The sequence below is a fragment of the Amphibalanus amphitrite genome, unplaced genomic scaffold (genome assembly GCF_019059575.1).
Source record: "Amphibalanus amphitrite isolate SeventyFive unplaced genomic scaffold, NRLGWU_Aamphi_draft 000881F_arrow, whole genome shotgun sequence".
Classification (NCBI taxonomy): Eukaryota; Metazoa; Arthropoda; class Thecostraca; order Balanomorpha; family Balanidae; genus Amphibalanus; species Amphibalanus amphitrite.
The window spans coordinates 236341-259337 of NW_024882375.1; the positions used below are offsets into that span (position 1 = coordinate 236341).

Genomic DNA, 22997 nt, shown 5'->3' on the forward strand with positions numbered 1-22997 from the left:
TGAGAGAAATCTCCCCAACGGTGCAGACTACTAGCAATCAGCGCATCCCCTGTCCAACAGTGCCCTACAACTTTTACGGTCAAGTACGGTTCGCCCCACCACTCAGCCGTTTGACAAATTCTTTCGCATTTTGACAAACATAAGCGTTAAGCGTGTTAACATAGGCGTTAATTAAAGGAAGACTGCCACCTTTTTTTCACAAAATGGTTTTCACTAGAGCTGAGCCACCTATGTCCCAGACTGAAGTCGGTTTTCCGAAATTCGAACCCGTTTGCGAGAAATCGGAGACCAAAGTTCAGTTTGATGCCATTTTTTTAGTTCAAGAAAACCGGCATCTCTACGTTTATCGATAACTTTGAAACATTAGTTTTCTTATCTTTGGGCAAAAATATGTCAAAACTTTGATTGTTTCGAAATCAGAGAAGAATTTTGACGTGTCAAAATAAAATTTAAACTAATATATTCAGTAGTTCATTTTTTCCAAAAAAGTGTGGGAAATGGGGTTTAACATGGGCCAGACCCATTCCAAATGAGCTATGATTTTTAAATGTTTTACGAAGTTAAATGCAAAACAAATTAAACATGGCCAGTTTCTTTGAAAATTATATATTAATTATCAACATACAACCTTACTTTTCAAATAAAATGCAATAATATTACAAAGGAATCATGTCTAAGGCGACTGGATTTTTTTACCATGTTCAAAAAAACCTTCATGCATTCATGGTCGGGAATGGTATACGATGGATTAGCTATTTTTTCTCATGTTTTTGTGTAATGATATTGTGCAAAATCGTACCAGAAGATTATTTCAGAAGGTAAAAACAAACTATGAAGTCCTATATCCCGTATGTCGGTTTTTGAAAAAAGTGTGGGAAATGGGCTTCAGCATTGTGAGACGTTTGAAGTTTTTCTTTCATATGGTGGCTTTTGAACTTGACCTCGATCGGAAGAAACTGAAACACATGGCCGGCAAGAATTTGAAGTGAGGCGAAATATGAGTTCTGTTTTTCCGTACGAAGGCATAGGTAAGAAAAATATGGGAATATGTATTTTTCCTTTCAGAAAGTCTTGCAGAAATAGGTACTGCTTATGAATTAGATTGAGATATTGATATGGATGTCGGGTCAGGGTGGTATTGATCTTGTTTTTCAGCAAATCGAAATGTCCTATGCGGATGGTTTGCTATGGACATCATAAATGATAATTTGTTCTTAGCTAGCTCTTTGACATGGGTGTAGGAGCAGACAAAATATGGGTGGAGGATGGGGTTGGATGGGGTCATGTTATTGTCATTGTCAAATAGTCGGCCATAACTTTGCTGGGTCATCTGCATGCATCACTGACTCTTTTCGACATGGTATCTGTGTGTTTATGCTCGATAGAAACCAATCTATAAAAAATATTGGAGAATATTTCATTGGAGAAACTCCATCTTAGCTCAATTTGGCCGGACTATTGGTGAATGATCGGTGATCCTTCATCGTTTTGAAACATTTGTGAAGGGCCAGTCTGCAAAATGTGGGAGGGAGCTCGACGAGATTTTCCAAATCAGAATGCTGAGACCCGGGGCAGGTCAATTGCTGCCCCTAATAATGAGAATGATCTAACGTTATATTGATGTGGGAGGTGGTGTGAAGCTGAGCATAGCATTTCTGTCCCAATTTTTCAACTTCTGCCCCAGGTTTTCCAGTTTCTGCCCCAGCATTCCTCAAACCTGCCCCGATTTCTGCACCGATCCATGATATCTGCCCCGACGAGATCTCGTCAAAACCTGCCACGTTTTGCAGACTGGCTGAAGGGTATCCTTCACCAAAGAGATACGTTCCTACACCCATGCTCTTTGACTGCCCCCTCTGTCCTGTGTTTGTCATTAATTTTTATTCCACAATTAATTTGAGGCCGTCCACTGGTTGCTTGCGTTACATAATCCAATGTTATCAGTGCATGTGCATTCCAAGCAGACCGAAAAGTATGTAACTGGCACATCTTTCCTGTGATGTAAATAACAAGTCGCACCATCTATGGGATGTTTCCATGCACTCCATCAGAGTTTAGTCTGGCGCACTGCTGTAATTTTGTGTCATGTATAGTCTGCAAAACGTGGCAGTTACGTCAACAAATTTTTTGGGGCAAACAAAATCCTGCCCCAATTTAGAATACTGAGACCAGGGGCAGCCCCATTCCTACCTCTAATCCAGTCTGCAAAATGCGGCAGGTTTTGACTAGATCTTGTCAGGGCAGACACCACAGATTGGGGCAGAAAAAGTGGCAGGTTTCAGGAATGTTAGGTCAGAAACAGAAAATATGGGGCAGAAGTTTAAAAAAATAGAACAGAAGTGAGTTTCTCAGCTTCTCACTTCTTCCCACACCATTAGGTAGGTATAGGTATCATTATATCATTTAGATAATTAGGGGCAGGCATTTTGCTGCTCCTGGTCACATCATTCTGATTCGGGGCAGGATTTTGTTTGCCCTAAAAATATTATCGAGCTCCTTGCCATGTTTTGCAGACTGGCCCCTAATGATTTAAATGATACAATGCTAAAATGATGTGGAAAGAAGTGGGAAGCTGAGAAAGTCACTTCTGTTCCACTTCTTCGAGAAAGTCACTTCTGCCATCCACACACTGGAGCCAGCCAGTTCGCTGTCGTCCGCTGTCACCTACTCAGCACAGTCCCCTGTCGTCTGCAGTGAATGGTCTCCTGTCGTTCAGTACCTACATACATGGAGACCCAGTTTCGCTGCCATTCGCGGCTGGCTGAACCACTTCCCGCCGTCCACTAACGTGAAATCGTTACTTCTACTGCAGCTTACCAGACCCAGTTCCCTACCGTTGGATTATCCCAGTTCTCTGCCATCATTTGGAACCACCTCCCTGTTTTCTATGGGGATGACTTCTGTCTTCTGAATTACAAACGCAATAGTAACCAATGCTTAGTGATTTTTGCTGAAATTGGAATAGCAATAATCCTAACCTGCCTGATATTGATATGAAATAGTAATACAAATTTGCACACCTTACAGATTTACCATGAAGAACCTATGTTGTGTGGAAGGATGTGAAAACCACACATCATCCCACAAAACTGAGCAAACACAGACTGCACTGCACAGGTAAGCAATTGAAATTGCAGTGAAGTATGTGTTCAGACTGTACAACGACGCATTCTATTTGTACAAGATGTTCATATAACATACATGTGATTTTTCTTGTTTCTGTTTTGCTTCGTGAGTGACGTATCATGTTGAAGGAAGACTCACCTTTTTACACAAAACGGTTTTCACTAGAGCTGACCCACCTATGCCACACCCTGAAGTCGGTTTTCCGAAGTTCGAACCCGTAAGCGAGAAATCGGAGACCAAAGTTCAATTTGAAGCCATTTTTCTAGCTCAAGAAAACGGACATCTCTTACTGTTTATCGATAACTTTGAAACATGAATTTTCTTTACCTTTGGCAAAAATATGTTAAAACTTTGATTGTTACAAGATCAGTGAAGAATTTTGGAGTGTCAAAATAAAAGTTGAAGTGATATATTCAGTAGTTCATTTTTCTTTCAATTAAGTGTTGGGACTTGGGTTTTCACATGGGGATTGACTCATTCCAAATCAGACACGACTATATGACATTTCTTGAGGCTTCCTTTCTTATTCCATAGGATACCAGCTTCTGGTAGCAGGAGAGAGGCTTGGCTCAACGCTCTAGGCATCTCGGGGCCTGACAGAAACCGGACACTGTATGTGTGCAGCCGACACTTTCAAGAGGACGACTATCGCCCTTCGGGTTTTCTCAAGAAGGCTGCTGTCCCCTATAAGGTGAGGATAGGGTAGAGTGGGGCAAAACGCCCATTGCGGGTCAAACTCCCACCCCTCTTATTTCATAAACCATCGATATTTACGAAAATTATTGATAGCCATTTTGAAGACAACAGAAAATAATGTCTACACTTGCTTTATCATCATTCTTACTCGAGTTTTTTTTTCTCATAATTCTGCAAGAATTCGTTCACTCGTAATTACAGCAACCACAGAACAGAAGATGTCAGACAGCTCTAGCCAGTACGAGTCCAAGAAATATTGGGCGATTTTTCAACATTGCATTCAACATTGCATCGATGGTTTATGCCAATATTCAGTACTTTGCCCATTTTTTATAATCTTAATAGGCTAGTCTGCCTCCATAAACCGTGATTGCCTTGTGGAATTTTGTTCATGTTTTCCATCTTCCTCTCCAGTGTGCGGTACCGCCGCGCCAGCCAGTCACTGCATATAGCCGTGGGCAGTCAGCCGCTCCGTGTTGTTTCGTGCCCGCTCAGTTCGTGCCCGCGGATAGTCGTATGCAGGAAGACTCCACTGTCCGCAGGAAGTCACGGCGACATTTGGCCTCCCCGGACGCCGAATCACGAGCAAAGCGGAAAGTATAGCAACGTGTTTCCGCCAACCAGGACTCGGCGTCCGGGGAAATCAAATATCGCCGTGACCTCCTGCGGCCAACGGAAAGTCGCTTACCGAATGATACAAGGTGTGCGTAGACCTTAACTCGTCTCATTATTCGCTCGCGGCGTGATCGCACTTTCGTGGATTTGCGAACTTCGGTGCCTTGATTCCGTTGCTATTTTTTTACTCCCGTTTCAATCTTTCTCGTAATCTCCAGGTGTCGATCGTCATCGAGGTGGACCCTGCAGCGGACCTGTCGCCGCCAGCGGCCAGCGACCCTGCAGCGGACCTGTCGCCGCCAGCGGCGACCCTGCAGCGGACCTGTCGCCGCCAGCAGCGACCCTGCAGCGGACCTGTCGCCGCCAGCGGCCAGCGACCATGCAGCGGACCTGTCGCCGCCAGGAGCGACCCTGCAGCGGACCTGTCGCCGCCAGCGGCCAGCGACCTTGCAGCGGACCTGTCGCCGCCAGCGGCCAGCGACCCTGCAGCGGACCTGTCGCCGCCAGCGGCCAGCGACCATGCAGCGGACCTGTCGCCGCCAGCGGCCAGCGACCATGCAGCGGACCTGTCGCCGCCAGCGGCCAGCGACCCTGCAGCGGACCTGTCGCCGCCAGCGGCCAGCGAGCCTGCAGCGGACCTGTCGCCGCCAGCGGCCAGCGACCATGCAGCGGACCTGTCGCCGCCAGCGGCCAGCGACCATGCAGCGGACCTGTCGCCGCCAGCGGCCAGCGACCATGCAGCGGACCTGTCGCCGCCAGCGGCCAGCGAGCCTGCAGCGGACCTGTCGCCGCCAGCGGCCAGCGACCCTGCAGCGGACCTGTCGCCGCCAGCGGCCAGCGACCCTGCAGCGGACTTGGGCCCAACCCAGCGTATACGCCAGCATCGGAATGGCAAACGGCGTTTAAGTTTAACCTTGTGAGTATGTTTTTTACCAGCTCTGGCTTAACTGCAGTGTACTGGTATTGTAATTTATCAATAGCAATTTATCAGCCTTTGCATAGAGTGAGAACCCTAGGATTTGTTGTATTCAACAGTAACTTAAAGTTAACTGTGAAAGATAGGGTAGGTTGGGTTAATTTGGACATAGTTGTTTTATGAAATTCGGGGAAATATTTAGGAGCTATAAGTTTAGACCCAATTACGGAAATGGTCGCCAATTCCTGGCGACTATGGCCACTATGTCCAAAGTACCCCACCCTACCCTATTGAATGAAATGTTTCAAGAAAGCAGTGTTCACTGGTCGGCAAATGTCAGCTTACCAATGCCTTGATAATCATCTGAATTCTATAAATATTCTATAAATTAATAAGTATTAGTATAAATAATAAGTATTCTATAAATATCGTTGATTGCATTATAACTATTACACCGCGAAGTATTTTATCCTTGCACTGCACTATACACATGGTTCTTGCTTATCATTAATTATCAATATCAGATTACTTGCCCAAGCTATGTCTACATTTCGTAATAGGTGTTTACTATTGGATTGCTTGTCTATTATCTGAGCAGGTCTGCATCAGCAAAGAAGCGGAGGCGCCTCTCACAGAGCGCCGATGTACGTCGTCGCCGCTTCGTGGTGCCCCGGTCCACTTGGGAGAGGCTGGAGGCGTTCGCTCGTGAGCATGGAGTGGCGCCAAAGCAAGCCATCCTAGTGCTCCTTGACATGGTAATGCTCGGCTATTTACATTCAGTACTAACCAGGCCACCTTGTCTGAAAATGATGAATCCATAAACAGGGGGTATCACCGTCGACGGGGGTTTTGATTTCCGTGCTTCTTAAAGCGGGGAATGATCTGATGGCTGTACTCGTGGACACAGATACTGGTTAAAAATAAAACTATTTAAATTGTGAATTTGGTGTACGCTAGCAAATAGGTCAAATCCGAAAACGTCAGTTTTTGGCGATATGACAGTTGGTACTGAAATATGAGATGCTGGTGATGATGTGCCTACAGGTTTCTTCAGCGCCGGGACCTGCTGCTTCACATCGTCTGGAGCCGGCACCGTCACGTGATGTTACACCAGCAGCATGGACTCCAAGGTAGGCTTGGCATTTTGTCATTATATTTTGGACTTTTCCAAGTATAAGGCGACGCTGACATTGCGCCACTGCCACTGCGTCTGTTTGATGGTTTTATATGTATTAGCTTGATTGTGATTTTTCGATGTGCCTCGAATGAATTAACCATCGTGTGAATTCATTGTTATATTGGATGATAAATATAATATTACAGGACCGCTGGAATACCAGGTCGTTGCAACGGTGCTAGTATCGTTGCAATGGTTCTGGTTTTCCATCGGTACTGTAACAATAACACCATAGCCAACCGTCAGCAAGTATGCTGTTCATTCGCATTAGAGACACATCGACACCCTTTTTAGAGACATGTTAATGTGGAGAGCAAATATATGTTATGAAATTGAACTGGACTTACTCCAAAAGAGATTCCTATTCGGTGGACCAAAATAGATTCTCTTGTGGTGTAAGCCTAGTTTAATGTCATAATATTTGACACCCTGTTTTTCCGCTTGCTCTTATTTATTATCAAAATAGAGTCGGTTTTCGAAGTGTCTGTAGTGCTAATGGAAAGGCTAGCAATACTATTTAATGCTATTCATAGACACTTCACATTCGCAGTTCCGTCAAGACGACGGCGTCGCGGGGGCCCGAAGATCCGTGGACACCTTCTCGCTTCCCAGACAGGTTAGTGGCGCATAATACTTTTTTGGGCCAACACTGATCACCGATTGTGATTCCTTTTCGGAAGCATGGTATGTGCGTGGGTGCATGATATGATTCCATGGCACCGAATAATAATCGCTTTCATTTAAATCAATTAGTTATAATGTTTTGACGTCAAAACGTATTGTAATTTTAACGAGTAGTTGTAATTGTAACGAGTAATTGTGATTGTAAATTGTAAATGTAGTTGGAACTGTCACCAGTCATCAGCGTAAAACGGCTCGTTAAAGGGACTATCCCACCTTTACATTAAATTTGAGTTGAGATAGCCAAGTTTGCGGCGAGGTTCAGAAACCACTATCTATCTAGGTTGCAACCCCCGCGGCCTCGTGGTGTTGAAGAAATTCGTTCCCTTCATTTGAAAATGGGCCTTGTACAAGGCCCAATCTCTTAACCATTAACGGCATTCTGATGACGTCATTTGCCCTTTGAACGCCTCTTACGCATTCGAGTAGAGTATCACTTGATTTACGAATAAGCTGGCGTTTGCTGACTCGGCGCCCCGGCGGCACCCAGCGGCGGCCTCGGCGATAATTAGTAATTGATTGATTATCTTGGGTTTGGACTTGGGTTTGGATAAATTTACCGTTTGTTTTATTTTTTTCAATTTGTTTCCATTTCCTGAAATGGAAACAAATTGAAGATTTGCTTGTTTAAGGCAGCAAGATTTATAAACATCGCCAAATTTATCATATGCAATTGGAGCTTGTTTCAGTTTTTATAGCAGGGTCATGAATATGATACAATTTTCTTTCAATGGTAGATTCGTCATGGTACAGTACAATTTCAATGGTAATTTCGAGTAATTTATGTCATTGAATTGAAACTGCAAGTACATCCCACAAAAGAGCTTATCCTCTTCAAGTTTCAGTCTTGATCCGACTGATTTGTCAAGAGTGCGAAAAGTGAGGCGACAAAAGAGAGCTACAGGTTTTTCAAGATTTAAGTGTTCTTGAATAGCAGGTTATACAACATTGTGCTGTGACATAACAACTAGGCCTTGTGCCCCCTGTGACAGAGCCCCTGCATCAGCTGGTCTGACACGGCTGGGCTCGCAAGTCGCAAAGAACGTCTTGGTGCTCTTAATTATGATTGATGATTGTGCTGTGAAAGAAGGGTACCTACATGGCAAAATACATTTGTATGTAATTTCTTGCCACAGCACCCACCTACATGTACATTTTTGTTGTCTTTGTGTGAAAAATGAATATATTTTAAGGAAATGAAGGCATTTCTGTTTAAACTTTAAATGGATCTGCGTGCTTTAAACTTTAAAGCACGCAGAAATTCATGTGTGATGCTGTCCCGGTAACTCATGTGGAACAGAACAGGCTGCAGACTCAGATCATGCTTGAACAGAGACAATCATCAGTTATCTACATATGCGCATGCTTTGTAAGTTCCCTGCCTTTTCCCCAGTGTTTCATTTTTCAGCCTTTTTGGTGGCAAATCACACCTAATGGGGAAATATTTTTATCCCTAAAATATGAATGACCGACTTTACTTGATCTCTGAAAAGAGTTTCATGTATTCCCAACAGCCAGCTCACTTGTCAGTTGTCACTTGACAGTTGATGCACCCACATCCTTTTGTTCCACACCCTGTCAAGATCCTGACATGAAATCCTGGTTTATCAGTAAGCATAAAAATTGGCATTACACCAGTTTACAAAAATACTGCAGTTATTTTCTTTCTGTTTTTCTCATCCTAGGATTTTTTTTCTTCTTCATCGGCACACCCAACCAATATCCAATTTTAGAGCACTGCTTTTCCCAGATTCTACTTGCTTGTTGTGAAAAGGATCGGACAAGGCAAGGTACTCATGCTCATGGTGCCACCATATGCAATTACTGACAGGTGAATTCGGTGACTAAAATCCTTAACGCTCTATGGATAATTATTCTGCTCTTATGTTCAGTATGTTGATATCAGAAACTCACCGAGGTAACCTGCCCTGTGGCATTTCTTAGATCAAAAATGTAAGCATTACACTCATCAGTCATGTAACTTGTATTTACATCCATGAACAAACAATGTGCAAAGGAGCTACCCAACCAGGTACAAGCAGTAGTGTCTACAGCGTAGCGCGTACCGCCTCCGCAAGGGCGCCCCTCTATAATGGGCATGCGCGAACCCCTTCTCTGCAATGGGCGCGCCGGCGAACGTACGCGAGCGATCACGGGTCGCCACCACCAGCTGGCGACTGACGGCGCAAGGCCATAAAAGTACGACGGCGGGCCCGGCAGCAGCCGGCGCTCGGCAGGCGCTACAGCGCGCGTTGTGGAGGGGGGGGGGGGGAGGCGTTGGACGCGGGATGGGCGCACAGTCGCGCACCACGACCGACGGCGACATCACCTGCTGCGTCTGGCTCGGCGAGCGCAGCTGGGAGCCGGCTGGAACAGACAGAGCGGCGTCACCCGGCGGAGAGACACGCGGGGGACGGGACAGACAGACACACGGGCCGACAAACTGGGAGAGATTCGAACGACCGCACGGCAGCAGGGCAGGGAGCAAACATGCCCGCTATATTCACGTGTCGATTTTCATGACGTCAGTCTTGAGCACAAGCTGACTTCATCCCTACATCCCGTTTTACTTATAATCATAATTGAGGTCCTGGATCGGTACACCGGCTCAGTCACCTGTTGACGGCGGCGCACAACGTGACCTACCCGCCCTTCAGCCGGCCCCAGCAGGGTGAGTAGTGAGTACTAATACCCGCCCCCATGCCAATGCCAAAATCACTAGCACTGAGAGTTTTATGGAAAAGCCCTCCTCAGCGGCCGGTATGAGCTGGCCGTGCGGCGGCCGCGACTGACCTGCGGCCGCTGAAGGTCTGGTGAGTCGGACGGGCACCTCCGGCACTGTCGGCAGGGCGGCCGATTTGAGCGCAGCGCTGTCCAGTCGGACTGACGGCAGCACAGAGACCAGCTGTCCGTGCAGGCAGTACCGGTGGCCCGAGTCGCTGCTGCTGCGGACCCGGCCCGGTACCGGCGCCGGGTGGTGGCCGGCCGCGGCCGGGAGCGGGTCCGCCGTCCGCTCCGCGTCCCCGGCCGCCCCGCCGCCGCTCTCTGGACCGGCCGGAACGGTGACGGTGACCGCGCTGATCTGAAGGCGCACCTCCAGACGCTCCAGGGCCGGCAGCCAGGCCAAAGTCGGAGCGGCGGGCGGCGCCGGCGGAGTGGGGGAGACGGCCGCCGCAGCGGGGGTGTTGGATGACACTGCAGGTAGGTTCCTCTCCGTGGTGTGGCTCCGTGCCGATCGCGAGGTACCTGAGTGTCCGTGCGGCCGGGGCACATCCACGGCCGGCGAGCGGCGGCCGGAGCGGCTAGACGCCCGGTCCTCCGCTGGCGGCGGCGGCGGCGGCGGCGGCGGCGGCGGCGGCTCGGGCGGCTGGGGCAGTGGCGGCGGCGCCGGGCCACTCAGCTGCTGGCCAGCTGAGTGGCCAGGGACAGCCAGAGCAGCAGTGCCGGCTGCCAGCAGAGCAGGGCCGGCTCGGAGACGACCACCAGCAGCGGGCAGCTGTCCGCGGCGGCGGCAGCTGTCGGCAGCTGCAGCAGCGCCCGTACCGCCCGCTCGCCGCCGGGAGCCGGCGCGTCGGCCGCCTGGGGCGCGGCCAGCACGGGCCGGCCGTCCAGCTGACAGCGCACCGGGCGGCGCCGGCCCAGCACCAGCCGGTCTGACACAGCCGCACGTCCAGGTCCCACAGGTCCGTCTCTAGTGGCAGGTCCAGCTGCGAGCCGGCTGGCTCGGCGCCGGCGGTCCCCCGGCCGGGCGCCAGCAGGCTCCGGTGCAGCCGAAGCAGGCGGCCGCCCTGGCGCACGCTCAGCTGGCAGTAGTGGCACACCTGCTGTGAGCGGGTGCTGGGAGCCGGCCCACAGGGCCGGCGCCAGCAGGGCCTTCCAGTAGACCCAGGCTGAGGAGAGCGAGGCGACCTGGTGCTCCTGGGCGGGCTGGCCGTCGGCCGCGGCCGAGACCAGCACCGCCTGGTCAGCCGTCACCTGTAGGGCGCACGGGGAAAAGGGATACAGTCAGGAGCCGCGGCCGTAGTTATTCATTTCCAATCGACAATAGGGCATTGGAGCAGTGTTCCCGCCACTTCTAATGAGTAGTTATGTCGAGCCTACCACAGTGTACTTCACAACTAGAAAACGCACTCAACAATAATCACACAACAAAGGCACACTCTCAGGGCCATTCTAACAAAACACCCGCGGTTATAATTAGCATTACTCGGTATAATGACTGACCGTGCATCGTGTGTGGACGTGGCAGTTGTAGAGCAGCGCAGCGGTCGGCCGGCGCCGCTCAAGCTGGGAGACACACCGGCACAGCCGGGACGGGTACATGGGCTGCTGCTCGTTCCACTGGATCGTCTGACAGCGCAGCTGGAGACGCACCTCACCGGCCTGAGGACGGGGGAACCGGGACAGATAAACAATACACCAGCAATGCTGGGAGACGCACCTCACCGGCCTGGGGACGGGGGAGGACTGGGTGATACAACCGGGACAGACAAATAACACAGCTGCTGTAGACGTATATACCTCCCCGGCCTGGTGACCGCGGGCGGGTGATGCGACCTCATAGATTAACAGCGATCAGCCGGATCATCGGAGCAAAAAAGCACGCATCTCAGGAGCCCATCTCCTTGCAAGTCTGCGATCATATCTCAACGCCTAACTGCAGCAGCTCTTCAAACAATGCAGCTGATGCTGCCCTTTCGAACATCCCCGCTATGCACGGACCCACGCCGCCCAGCTCCCCGTTGGCGGCCACCACTGTCAGCCGCCGCCCCTTCCTCCGCTGCGCGGAGACCCACCTTTTCCAAGTCTCCATGGCCAGCCACCACGGTGACTCGCGGCTCCAGCACCGTCAGCTACAGGCCGCGACCCGGGGTGTTGGCCTCCAGCGCCGCCGCCTCTCCGTGCGGCACTGGGCCCGGGCGGGCCTCTCCGTCCGCTGCGGGAGAGGGCAGAGGGTAGAGGAGAAGGTCAGGGCGGGCCTCCCCGCCTGCAGCAAAACAGGGGGAAGGAGCGGTCAGGTGGGTCTCCCCGTCCGCTGCAGGAGAGGGCAGAGGGGCGTTAGTGGTAGTGGGCAGATGAAACGGAATGTTTATTTCAAAGATACACGCTTTTTCACTAGTACGGCAACTACACTTCTCAGAGGTGAAAATCGCTGATATAATTGGGACGCACTGCCGAAAAAGAAGGAACTTGCAAGTCACAAGCAGCGATGGGGACGACTCATGAAAAACAGTGCATCATGTTCAACAACTTCAAGCTAACTCTGAGCGCTACTCAGTACACACTACTCACCCTGCTGGGGCCGGCTGCAGGGCGGGTATTGGTACTCACTACTCACCCTGCTGGGCCGGCTGTAGGGCGGGTAGGTGACGCTGTGCGCCGCCGTCAACAGGTGACTGAGCTGTCAGAAAGTCACACGTCAATAAACGAGTCCTTTCTACACGCTGCGTCTAAATCACTCTAATGGACGTTACAAAAACACGCCAGGATTCTACGATCCTTGTCCAGTTTCTGCAGCAGCAGCGCGAGTCACTGGCAGCGCTGTTGCTGCCAGACGGCGGCCGTCGGCGCCCGGCGCACGCGCGCCGCGCACCGGTCGGCGTGTCAGCTGGTAGCGGCTGTGCGCTGCCAACCCCGGCGCAGCAGCTGGCGGAACACGACAACCTGGCGGGACGCATGGCCGGGTCAGAGGGGGAGTGGGAGCCGACAGGGTCAGCCACATCACAGTGGATGCCTACCTCACCCCACACTGACAAAGTGCCACCATGCCAGGAAAATGTTTCACCTCAGAACAGCATGAACCTAGAAAGAAAACAGGATTGCATAGCTCCTGTATAGAATAGTCATAGACATAAAGCATAGACTCAAATTATTGAGCCATAGCCAAGATTTTACTGAGGGAGGGGCCACAGGTCGCGGCCTAGTGTCGTACCCCCTCCAAAAAAAGAAAACTCGGATTTGGCCCACTATTTTTGGGGGTATGGTACAGCTGTTTTTATTTATCTTTATTTTATTTTATTTAATTTCTCGCCTTTGGGGGAGACCATGACACCCGTGGCCACCCCCTTGGCTACATCCCTACATTGAACGAAGAAGCAAATTGAAGAAGCAGCTTTGACCATAGGCGCAAACATAATATGGAACAGACTACATTTTATGCAGTATGTTATGTAGTCAACATTGCATGCTTTATATAGGCAATCTAATCTTCACCAATCCATTTTGTTAAGCACTTATCTACTTTTCTAGTTTCAATTGATTGGTCAATGCTCGTATACATAATTATCAGCATTCAAATATATGATGCTGAGACATGTTCAATCTCTGACCAACTCCCTGCATACAAAAAATAATAATTGTAGCATTATGCATAGGGTCATAACTTACTGATCACTTTCTGTCAACAGCCTCCAAGCAGCATTGCGATCTTCCTTCCGCAGTGACGGAGACCTCTGTCGTGCGCATGGTGTGTTGTGTTGTGTTGGCATTCAAGAAATTTCAACAGCTAAGAAGGAAAAACAAAACATTTCTTTAAATACCTGCATGTTTGCTATAATAGCAAGCTAGGATGCAATGAGTAAAAGTAGGTATACAAAAATCCCAATCAATAGGTTCAGAATGGAATAGGTTGTGAGGTGTTACTGTAGTAGGCTGGTTGAAAGTTTTGTATGTTGTAGACATCTGGCATGGGGGTTTTAGGTTGGTATTAAGGGTATTACAAACTTTTTAGGAAAGTCAAAGTAGGTAAGGTTAGGTCAGGAATGTTGGATATTTTCATTCAAATTTCACACTTGTTCACTTCAATTGTATTCCAAATTGACACAAATTTTTTAAAAGTTATGGTGAAAATATGTTCCTTTCCTATGTGAATTGTGATGTTAGTATTTGAATTTTACATGCAGGAAGTCAAACATACTTACATTGACTATCATACCTTCTTCTTCTTCTTCGTGGATTAGGGCGCGTAGTTGACTATCATACCACCAACTACAAAATGCCCAATCAGAGACACTTTTGTTATTGTATGAGCCGCGTCATATTTGAAAGCAAATATATTTGCTGCCAAATTTCCCCCTTCATTGGCATGAAGTAAATCCTTCATTACGTCACAGATCCGATCTAAATGACGTCACGATGAAATATAAAAGTCGCAATATTTCAAAAAGTATACAATGAAAACGCGTAAAAACTTGCAGAATTCGTCACAATGCCCTAAGTAACATTTCCGAATCCTAAACGGGATTTTTTCGAAGGTGGGATAGTCCCTTTAACAACTCCCCATCCGTCGGTCTGAGTTTGGAGCGTATTTGCACAATGCGTTGTCCGACATGGTTGAAAACGTCACCAGTGCATTACAAAGCACGGAGATGCCTGCTTACATTAAAACTTTCACCCAGCATCATTATTTTTTTCTTTATTATTCATATTTGAAGTTGGTGTCATTCTGCCAACAGCGATGACTCGGACGACTCGGATGATGAGCCAGACACACCGGCTTGGCCTGGAGAGGGTGACGGAGATGAAGACGTCCAAGAAGAGGACTGTCCGTCGTGGGGAGAGCCCAGCGCCCTAGTGGTCACCGGTCAGCTCGAGGAGCTCCTCGACGGCCTCACCGTCCTGTGTGACGTGTGTGATCACAGGGCGCTGCACTCTGTAAAGAGATGTTCTCTGTCGTATTGCGTCTCCTGGGTGAGTGATCGTGTATATGACTTATCCTTCCAGCTCGGAAAGTTCCTATATACTTGTGGTGATTCTTACAAGAAGAATTGGAGAAACTTTTTTTTTAATTTTCAGTTATGTTTGCATCATTGTACATGGTGTCCGGATACTGATGTGCGGTTCTTTCAATAGCATTAACAGAAAACATGTTTGATCTCAAGTTTTTTTTTCTTCTAATGTAGATCCCTTTCAGTCATGATCGCCACGGCATGTCCGTCCTCCCGGATGGAATCTTTACGTTTATCATGAGTTTTTCCATCAATACTTTTCTGCGTCGTTTGTGCGTTCTTGAACAGGCTCTTCTCTGGGCTGACCGGCGGAGAAAGCCGCCTTGTACATTTTGTCTCGTTTCGAATGTTGCTTTTAAAAAAGCGATGAACTATAGTCTGGAAACTACATATGGACATACATTATTTTGAAGACAAAGCATAGACATAAGTGTTGATGATGGTAACACTTGCAATCGCTGCAACAGTTGCATAGGAGCCAGACTGCAAAGTATGGCAATTTCGACGAGATCTCGTCGGTGCGGGCTTGTTCGGCTGGTGCGGATTTTGGAGTGGTGCGGTGCGGATCTGGCCTGGTGCGGTGCGGATTTGGCTTGGACCAACGCTTGGACCTTGGTGCGGTGCGGACTGCGGACTTCGCGTGGTCTTATTACCCGGCCGGGTTCCCTTGTTGACTGTTCTTTGGAAAGCCCTACAAGAGGCCCTACAAATGCGTGTCAGCCACGGTGACGCACGGTTACGGACCAAGGTTTTAAATTTACTCTACGAACTAACAATTGCGGCAGAACAAATCCATTCTCGCCTCGGGAATTATCGTGATGACGACGTCATTAGAACGAAAGACTGGTTGCGGTGGTGACTGGTATGTCACATTAGCGAGCAGCTGGTTTGGATTGCCAATCAGCATGCTACTTGGGAATGACGTCATTGGATTCACTCATACGAAAGTTTGTTGGGGCTATTTGATCAAGGCTCGTGAAATTCACACGTGACATTTAGCATGTAGAAGGCCCACAGAGGACGACGGTGAAAACAGGGCGCCTAGGGCGATTTGATCAAGGTTCGTGAAATTTACACGTGATGTTTGGCATATAGAAGGCCCTTGGAGCGGGAGAAGTTCCAAATGTCACGTGACTAATATGCCCTCCGGCGCCCTGTTTTCACCGGCGTCCCCCACAGAGGGGAAGTTCCGAATGTCACATGACCCAATATGCCCTCCGGCGCCCTATTTTCACCGGCGTCCGTCTATTTGCTCTATTTCAAACTTACGGTACAAGTGCGCGGCGCGGTCCCGTGGTGAGCGTTGCTCAAGCGGTAAGTGAAACTGAAATTGGACGGGAAATAATTATAGTGAGATGAATAAAGTCCCTTGCATTATAATTGCCTGTGGGTTCGGTGCTGGTGCGGATTTTTTGGGCTCTCAGCCCGCTTTGGTGCGGATTTTCCGGCTCAGTTTGAAGGGTTGGTGCGGATTTAGAACTTGGGCCGGTGCGCCTCGTCGACCTGCGTGCCATACTTTGCAGTCTGGCATAGGAGCACCGATTCGTTCCTTATAGGATAGTAGTCATTTTTGTTCTTTCCACATGTGTGACGTTTCTTTTCCTCTGCTGGCAGACCTGTTCGTCGTGTACAGCTCCAGGCCGTCTGGTGCGACGCTGGTGGTCGTCGCCACGCGACGGCCAGGTATCTGACCTGGACGTGGTCTTCGCGGGGTCAATCGTCATGTCCGGTAAGACATTTCTACTAGGTGTCTAACAGAAATGCCCTACTACGCTGTGCTGAACTGGTGGACACTGGGTCACCGATGACATAACCACATTGTTTCGACTTTTCCATAGGGCGGCTCTGTATATTCACCTTCTCTACATGACCTTGTCTCTGAATGGCGTCGCAGGGTGGACCGGCCGGGTCGGGCCTCGCATGCTGAGAGTTTGCTGCTATTCTAGAGAGAACTCGCTCGCTCACTCGCTAACATATATTAGCGTCCCCTGAACTTGTAGCACATAATCTCAACAATTCTTTGTATCATACGCTCCGATTTGTGAATAAGATGTTTCTGTTGTTTGCTCCAGGCAACACGTTTGAGAAAATCAGGCGGCTCTTCACCTTCACCAACATCGGGATGATGAGTATGTCGAGCTACTACCGCCTCTCGCATCATGTGACCGGCCCTGCCATCGACGCGGCCTTCGGTCGTATGTGCCGTGACGCTCTACAAGAGAGGATCGCCGAGTCCCCGGGGGGTCTTCTGCTTGCTGGTATGTAGAAATGATTGCTATGACAGTATCGAAAGTTGTCACCAATGCAATACGTTGCATGCATGCGTGTGCGTACGCTCAACAACGTATTTTGTTGTAAAGAGTCGTAAAAACTGTTTTAACTTCCATGATCCAGCTGTAACTGGCATGCTGACAAATGTTGGTGTCTATTAATAGAAGGGATTATTTTGCTATAGATGTTAAGCCACATGTGAAATACTATATAGACCATATAGACTATATAACCAGGGGCAATGAGCTGCCATTCTAAGCTGTGCTTCAATCTTGTTTTCACGCAGGCGACTGCCAGAATGATTCCCCGGGGCACTCGGCCGCATATGGGACATATACCATGATCGATCTGAAGACGGAGAAGATTGTCGCACAGGTAATATTTCAAATTGAATACTGGCGTATCTTGGTCTTATATTATTACCAACCCTTGGTACACACAAGGCAGCGGTCATTACACAAGGTTTGCGGCCAATATGCGATGTGCATTCCATTGCGATTTCGTTTTGTGCTGTGTATGTGTTATGTTAGGGTGCGTCGATCCCGACAAAAGTTTGAAATGTTTTGGTTTCCGATACTTTTCCCGTGATATTCGACACGCTGATTACGAATATCGTGTTTATTTTAATGTGCGACGTTCGGAAACCCCCGCGCAATTTGTTTGAAAATTCGAATTTCTCACTTTCAGACCCATTAAAGTATAATCATGTTAACCACTAAAAGAGTTTGAAATGTTTTCATTTTCGCATCGTTTCCCACGTACATAGACACGCTGATTACGCATATGGTGTTTGTTTTCATGTACGACGTTCAGAAAGTCGTCCGTTGTGTATTTCAAAATTCGAGTTATTCTCACGTTCACACCCACGACAATGCAAGTACGGTATTGCCGTGTTAAGTTGAATTCACAAGCTAAAACACAGTTCAGACCTTTTCAGGTGTCACCGCATGCAGCATGACACCAACCTCACCAATAGATCTTATTTCTGTAACGATCAATGGATACCTAGCTGAGCAATTTAGCAGTCGTATCCAGTCAAGTCAATAGAAGTTAAATACCCGTTCGTTATCGTCACAGGCCACCGTCAGCCGGCAGCAGACGGATTTCTCCAGCCCCAAACTGGAGAAGGAGGGGGCACGCCTGTGCCTCATGCAACTGCACATGGCTGGCTGCCTGGTCAAGTGTGAGGCCATCGGCTGTACCATCGATCACGACGACCAAGACGAAGAGGCTCCCAAGTGGTCGGTGGCGGAGTACGTCTCCGACCAGCATATGGGCGTCAAAAAGCTTATATGTGAGTGATGTTGTGTGCTGCCTGTATCTGTCATCTAACGCTGGCTTTGTCTAATTTAAACCCTTTTTAATGTACTTCAATAGTGACGGAACAACTGCCGTCCTCGTCACATGCGCAGCCACCCATTTCCGGCACATTTGTTTCAGGTGACGCTCTCCCGGGGGTCGTCTACAGCTTTGACCTGTGGCACGCCACCAAGTTGTTCGGAAAAGAGCTCGATAAGGCGTCGGACACTGCAAAAACGAAGGCGCTGAAGCTATGGGTGCGTCACCTAAAAAACCACCTGTGGTGGAGTGCCGAGACCTGCGCTGGGGAGACCGCTGTCATGCAGGTACGGAAACGGAATATTGTTTTTTAGAGGGTATTGTTTGAAACACATGTATTATCTGATGGCTACATATTATACATCACACACCCAGTGTTGTGATTTGAGTCAGGCTTACTCCGCTTTGCCGAGCAACCCCTCGTGACCTGGCAGGAAGCCACGAGCGTTCCGAGCGCTGGCGTGTGGAGATGCTAGATTTCCAATACGCATTTCCAGTGACCCGACTTTTCCCTTCCATTGTGGGGCTACCCGACAAAGCGGGGTGAGCCTGACTCAAAGCACAACTCTGCACACACCTCCCTGGCCACCCTGAAAGTGAAGTGAGACTATCCACAACTAATGATTTGGCACATTTGTTTTCTTTCATACAGAAAAGCGTGGAAATGTCCGCCCACCATGTGTGCGGCGTGCACGCAACGCTGCTCAACCGCTGCCACCACGACAGCGAGGAGCCGGCCGAGCACCCACCGTACCTGGAGTACGGCAGCGCCGCCCACACGGCGATGACGAAGGTGTTGCTGGGCGACAAGCTCAGAAAGAAGCTGCCGCACCTCGCTCGGTACAGGTTAGTACCATCATTATAGCTGTAGCACAACGTGCCTGGCATCAACTTACAAGGGAAGAATCGAGATCACCTTTGTGGCATGTGTTGAAAGCAGTCAATTAACCCTCGCACTGCCGGGGGGGGGGGCACATATGTGCCCCCCCCCCTGAGGTTTTTCCGCGATAGCTGAAAAATTTTTTGCATACCTGTTCCCCCAACATTTCCGCACATTGTGTGAAAATTTTGACCCCAGGTCACCTGAGGTCAGGTCACCAGAGCAGTTTAAGTGAAGTGACCTAAAAGTGTGATTTCTCAACTTTGTGAGTGCGCCATGGCCACACCAGTGAATGGAACAGTTTGAAACTCACAGGATGGAAGAAGGGTATGAACATCATCAAAACGTATATCTCGGAATTTTCATATCGGTGGTCATTTTTCTGACCTCCCCATTATAAGTCTATGGGAGAAATTTCAACTCCTTCTGAATGCCACCCAATTCCCTCAATATGCACAGAAACGTGATATTATTGGTCCCTGTTGATGGTTCAACTGGAATATATCACCTGAAAGACCTAAAAGGTCATCCGAGGTCACCTGAGGTCACCAACGGTTTTTGTGCAATAACTTGAGATTGAATTGAGATAGAGACTCCGTTCGACGTTCATTGCATTTGTCTCGTCGATGCGCATCAAATGATATGCAACATGACCTATTTCGGTGAGGTCATGATCTTGACCTGAGGCCCCCCCCCCCCCCCACAGTGCGAAGGTGGCTCAGACCCCCGGCAGTGCGCGGGTTAATGTATTGGAATTCAGAATCGGATCTAGGCAACCCTTCGTGGGACAAAATTTTGATTAGCCGTAATTCAGGCTTTTGCCCAATTTGATGGGATTGCGAGGGGTAACGCAACCCATAATGTTTGACTAATGGCAGCCTTTGGACCTGCTTGAGTAGGTACGTTTTTGACCATATAAAAGCGATACGATCTAAGTGTCCTGGAGCTGAAAGGCCATTTCGTATGCAAACCTCCTTTTTAATAAAACCTTTGAGATTAACCCTGGATATGCATAGTTGGTGTGTTGCGTTTTGCAAAGTTGTTGCGAATACTTCTATTTTTTTTTTCGTTTGTGACGATGATTTCATTGTCCTTCAGGCACACGGGACTCGTTGAAAGTTTCCACGGCCTCACGCTGGTCTACACGCCGAAGCAGCTGTTCTTCTGGTGAGTAAGAGGTACATGTGCATTTCTAGTAAATTGTCCATGTTTTATTTAACAAGTGCTTACAGACCCATGGCATACACAGTACATCCAGAACGAGTGAGTTCGCTGACCACAGATCTTACCGTCACCGACGAATGGTGTTATAATAGTCTTGCTATGTTGCTATGGTGACAGTGCTGTTCAACTTTTCGGGCTGGTCGCCGTCGTTCTGATGCGCCGCGAAAGTTGTTACTGGATTGTGTATGTTTCTGGGGTCTAGGTGATGTAGCGCAGGCCAATGGTAGGAAGAAAACGTATATTGGGTAGCCGGTTGGAAACTGATTCAACTTCAAACAGTTATGTTTGCCTGCTTTCGTGTGCTATGCAATATGCATGGTATTAAGAATGCACATGGCTGTTTTGTAGGATCTTGCGCAGTATGATGCAAGGAATGCACCTTTTTGCAGGCCGCCGATGTTCACAACGCGGAAGAGGATGGCTGTTATCGACTACAACTCAAACCACGGCCAGCGCCAGGACCTGACTGACCGCGAGGGACGGACGAGGTGAGTTCTTAGATATTGCGTGTGGCTGCTCCTGTGTGGTGTAGGTATGTCTTGCAATAACTATGGCCTGCCCATGGGATGGGATGGGGATGACGGGCTTTGGTTACATCTTCCTATAAATAAAGCAAACCCATCTTATTGATGTTCGCGGCTTGCGGCTCACTTGCATGTCGCAGGGCAGAGTTGGTTGTATCAAATGAGACGTCTCGACCGGCTTCTTGTTGTTTGCTAGGTGTGCACGATGTCGGTGCACGGGTTTTGTGTATATCGCCGAAAAAAAATTCATTCTGGGCTCTACTGAATTCGGGTGGTCTGAATCGGCTGACTAGGTCCGCTCTTACTGCGAGACGGGCGGCCCGATCAATTTGAAACCCTTACTCCCGTCTCGCGGCATCGATTTCGACGGCGATTATATCGCACTCTCCCCTCCTATCGTCGACTATAGCTTCAGAACACAATGAAAAACGCGGGGATGAGATGCGTCATTAAAGCTGGCCGTCCACCTAACACTGCCGCGCCGAATTTAACACTGGAGCCTATCGGAACGCTTTAGCAAGCGTATATTCTATCACGTGCAATTATTTGGTGACTTCGCAATTAAAGCAAATAACTTCAAATTGATATTTTATTCACAAGAACATAGGTTTTGTGCACTCATGTCGAGCACGTCATTAAACATCCATATTACATTGTTTCTATGCGGAAAAGGGCGGCTCATTTTCACTGGCGCCGTCCGGCAACGTTCACAGGTTGCCGCTCATCTCACACGACGCGACTTGTCCACTGCTTTCTCACTCGTGTAACTTAGTGTGTATCAAAACAATGGCTATTCTAGACTGCTGTTGTGACAGTGAGCGAACGTGACAAACAACAAAACAAAACTTACAAATCAAGCATGTCGCATTCACAGGCTGGAGATGGTGTACAGCCGCGCCAGAGGGCAAATGAAGCCCAGGCGTGTGGTAGCGGCCAAGTCGCACCCATACGTCGCCGGACTGCTCAGCGACATGCTGGAGCGGCGGCGCGCCGGGCCGGTGCTGGGACAGCGGCCGCTGGCCGAGGACGACCCACGCCGGCTCAGCCGCTTCGTCCACCGGGGGGCGGCGCAGCCTACACCCGAGGAGGCGGAGGACATGCGCCACGAGTGGCAGCGGCACCAGCAGCGGCGCACCATCTAACTGCCTTACAGGACGACCTCCCGGAAGCCGACATAGTGGCCGGACGGGCTGGGGAAGGCGTCCCGGATGGCCCACAGCACACACGCTGGCAGGCGCTGGCGGTTGCCTCGGCCAAGTGATCCCCACCTGAGAACATGACAAAGAACTGAGTGCAGTTTTTTTAGGATGAGCGCGGACGGTGCTAGCACAGTATACCTCTGTTTCCTTCATATTGCCAAATGTAAAAGTGCATTTCGAAGTTAGCGTGAACAGCCACCTGATCCATAATATGTATCCAATTACTTGGTACTGATGTACATAGATAGGCTACATGGTGATCAAGAATGAACGCGATTAAAGCCGACATATTTATCGACAAATTGTGAAAACATACCACCACAGAATGAAATTTCTGTACGCCTGCCAGCGCATGGCTCGGTTGTGCTGCTCGGCATGGGCCAGGTCAGTAGGTCCGGTAGCGGCGCGCTCGCCGTGGTAGAGCATCCCCATAGTTACGAATGCTGCCGTTTGTGTGAAGGCGACACATTCCTGAGGGCAGCATTGTCAAGTGTTGTTCATTGTGATGTTTCACGAGCTTCCTCTGTATTGTTGAATATCCATGCTCAACGTCACTCATGATAAAAGAGGTCATTCATTACCACGAGAACTTCAGTGTCTGATTGTTATCGAATAGGACAAAT

General features: G+C 49.0%; 2 protein-coding genes across 5 annotated transcripts; one reads left to right on the top strand and one right to left on the bottom strand.

Annotated features, from left to right (window-relative positions):
• Positions 1-829: 829 nt before the first annotated feature.
• Positions 830-22963, top strand: LOC122367604. The gene is made up of 17 exons (XM_043340866.1): positions 830-1028; positions 3028-3117; positions 3661-3817; positions 4656-5353; positions 5952-6108; positions 6398-6483; positions 7081-7146; positions 14666-14900; positions 16553-16667; positions 17011-17196; positions 17496-17584; positions 18287-18503; positions 18650-18834; positions 19200-19393; positions 20526-20594; positions 21041-21139; positions 22050-22963. Exons 2-17 carry the CDS (start codon positions 3035-3037, stop codon positions 22315-22317), a joined length of 2904 nt encoding a protein of 967 aa, XP_043196801.1. The 5' UTR covers positions 830-1028; positions 3028-3034; the 3' UTR covers positions 22318-22963.
• Positions 9178-14207, bottom strand: LOC122367605. 4 transcript variants are annotated; one of them, XM_043340868.1, is made up of 8 exons: positions 14193-14207; positions 14132-14145; positions 13599-13716; positions 12550-12875; positions 12008-12147; positions 11436-11594; positions 10005-11186; positions 9178-9578 (listed from the first exon to the last, which is right to left on the bottom strand). In XM_043340868.1, the coding sequence occupies exons 6-7, from the start codon at positions 11532-11534 to the stop codon at positions 10608-10610; spliced, it is 678 nt and encodes a 225-aa protein (XP_043196803.1). In that variant the 5' UTR covers positions 11535-11594; positions 12008-12147; positions 12550-12875; positions 13599-13716; positions 14132-14145; positions 14193-14207; the 3' UTR covers positions 9178-9578; positions 10005-10607. The 4 variants fall into 4 exon arrangements, with proteins under 4 accessions (XP_043196803.1, XP_043196802.1, XP_043196805.1 ...); XM_043340867.1 differs by lacking the exons at positions 14132-14145; positions 14193-14207 and having other exon boundaries at positions 13599-13852; XM_043340870.1 differs by lacking the exons at positions 14132-14145; positions 14193-14207 and having other exon boundaries at positions 12504-12875; positions 13599-13852.
• Positions 22964-22997: the final 34 nt, after the last annotated feature.

Bases quoted from the DNA above. Each gene is read 5' to 3' on its own strand.
- LOC122367604 (XM_043340866.1), top strand. From the start codon at position 3,035: ATGAAGAACCTATGTTGTGTGGAAGGATGTGAAAACCACACATCATCC. The intron at 7,147-14,665 runs GTTAGTGGCGCA...TTCTGCCAACAG, and splicing joins CCTTCTCGCTTCCCAGACAG to CGATGACTCGGACGACTCGG. The intron at 19,394-20,525 runs GTTAGTACCATC...ATTGTCCTTCAG, and splicing joins CCGCACCTCGCTCGGTACAG to GCACACGGGACTCGTTGAAA.
- LOC122367605 (XM_043340868.1), bottom strand. From the start codon at position 11,534: ATGTACCCGTCCCGGCTGTGCCGGTGTGTCTCCCAGCTTGAGCGGCGC. The intron at 11,187-11,435 runs GTCAGTCATTAT...TGCGCCCTACAG, and splicing joins ACGTCCACACACGATGCACG to GTGACGGCTGACCAGGCGGT.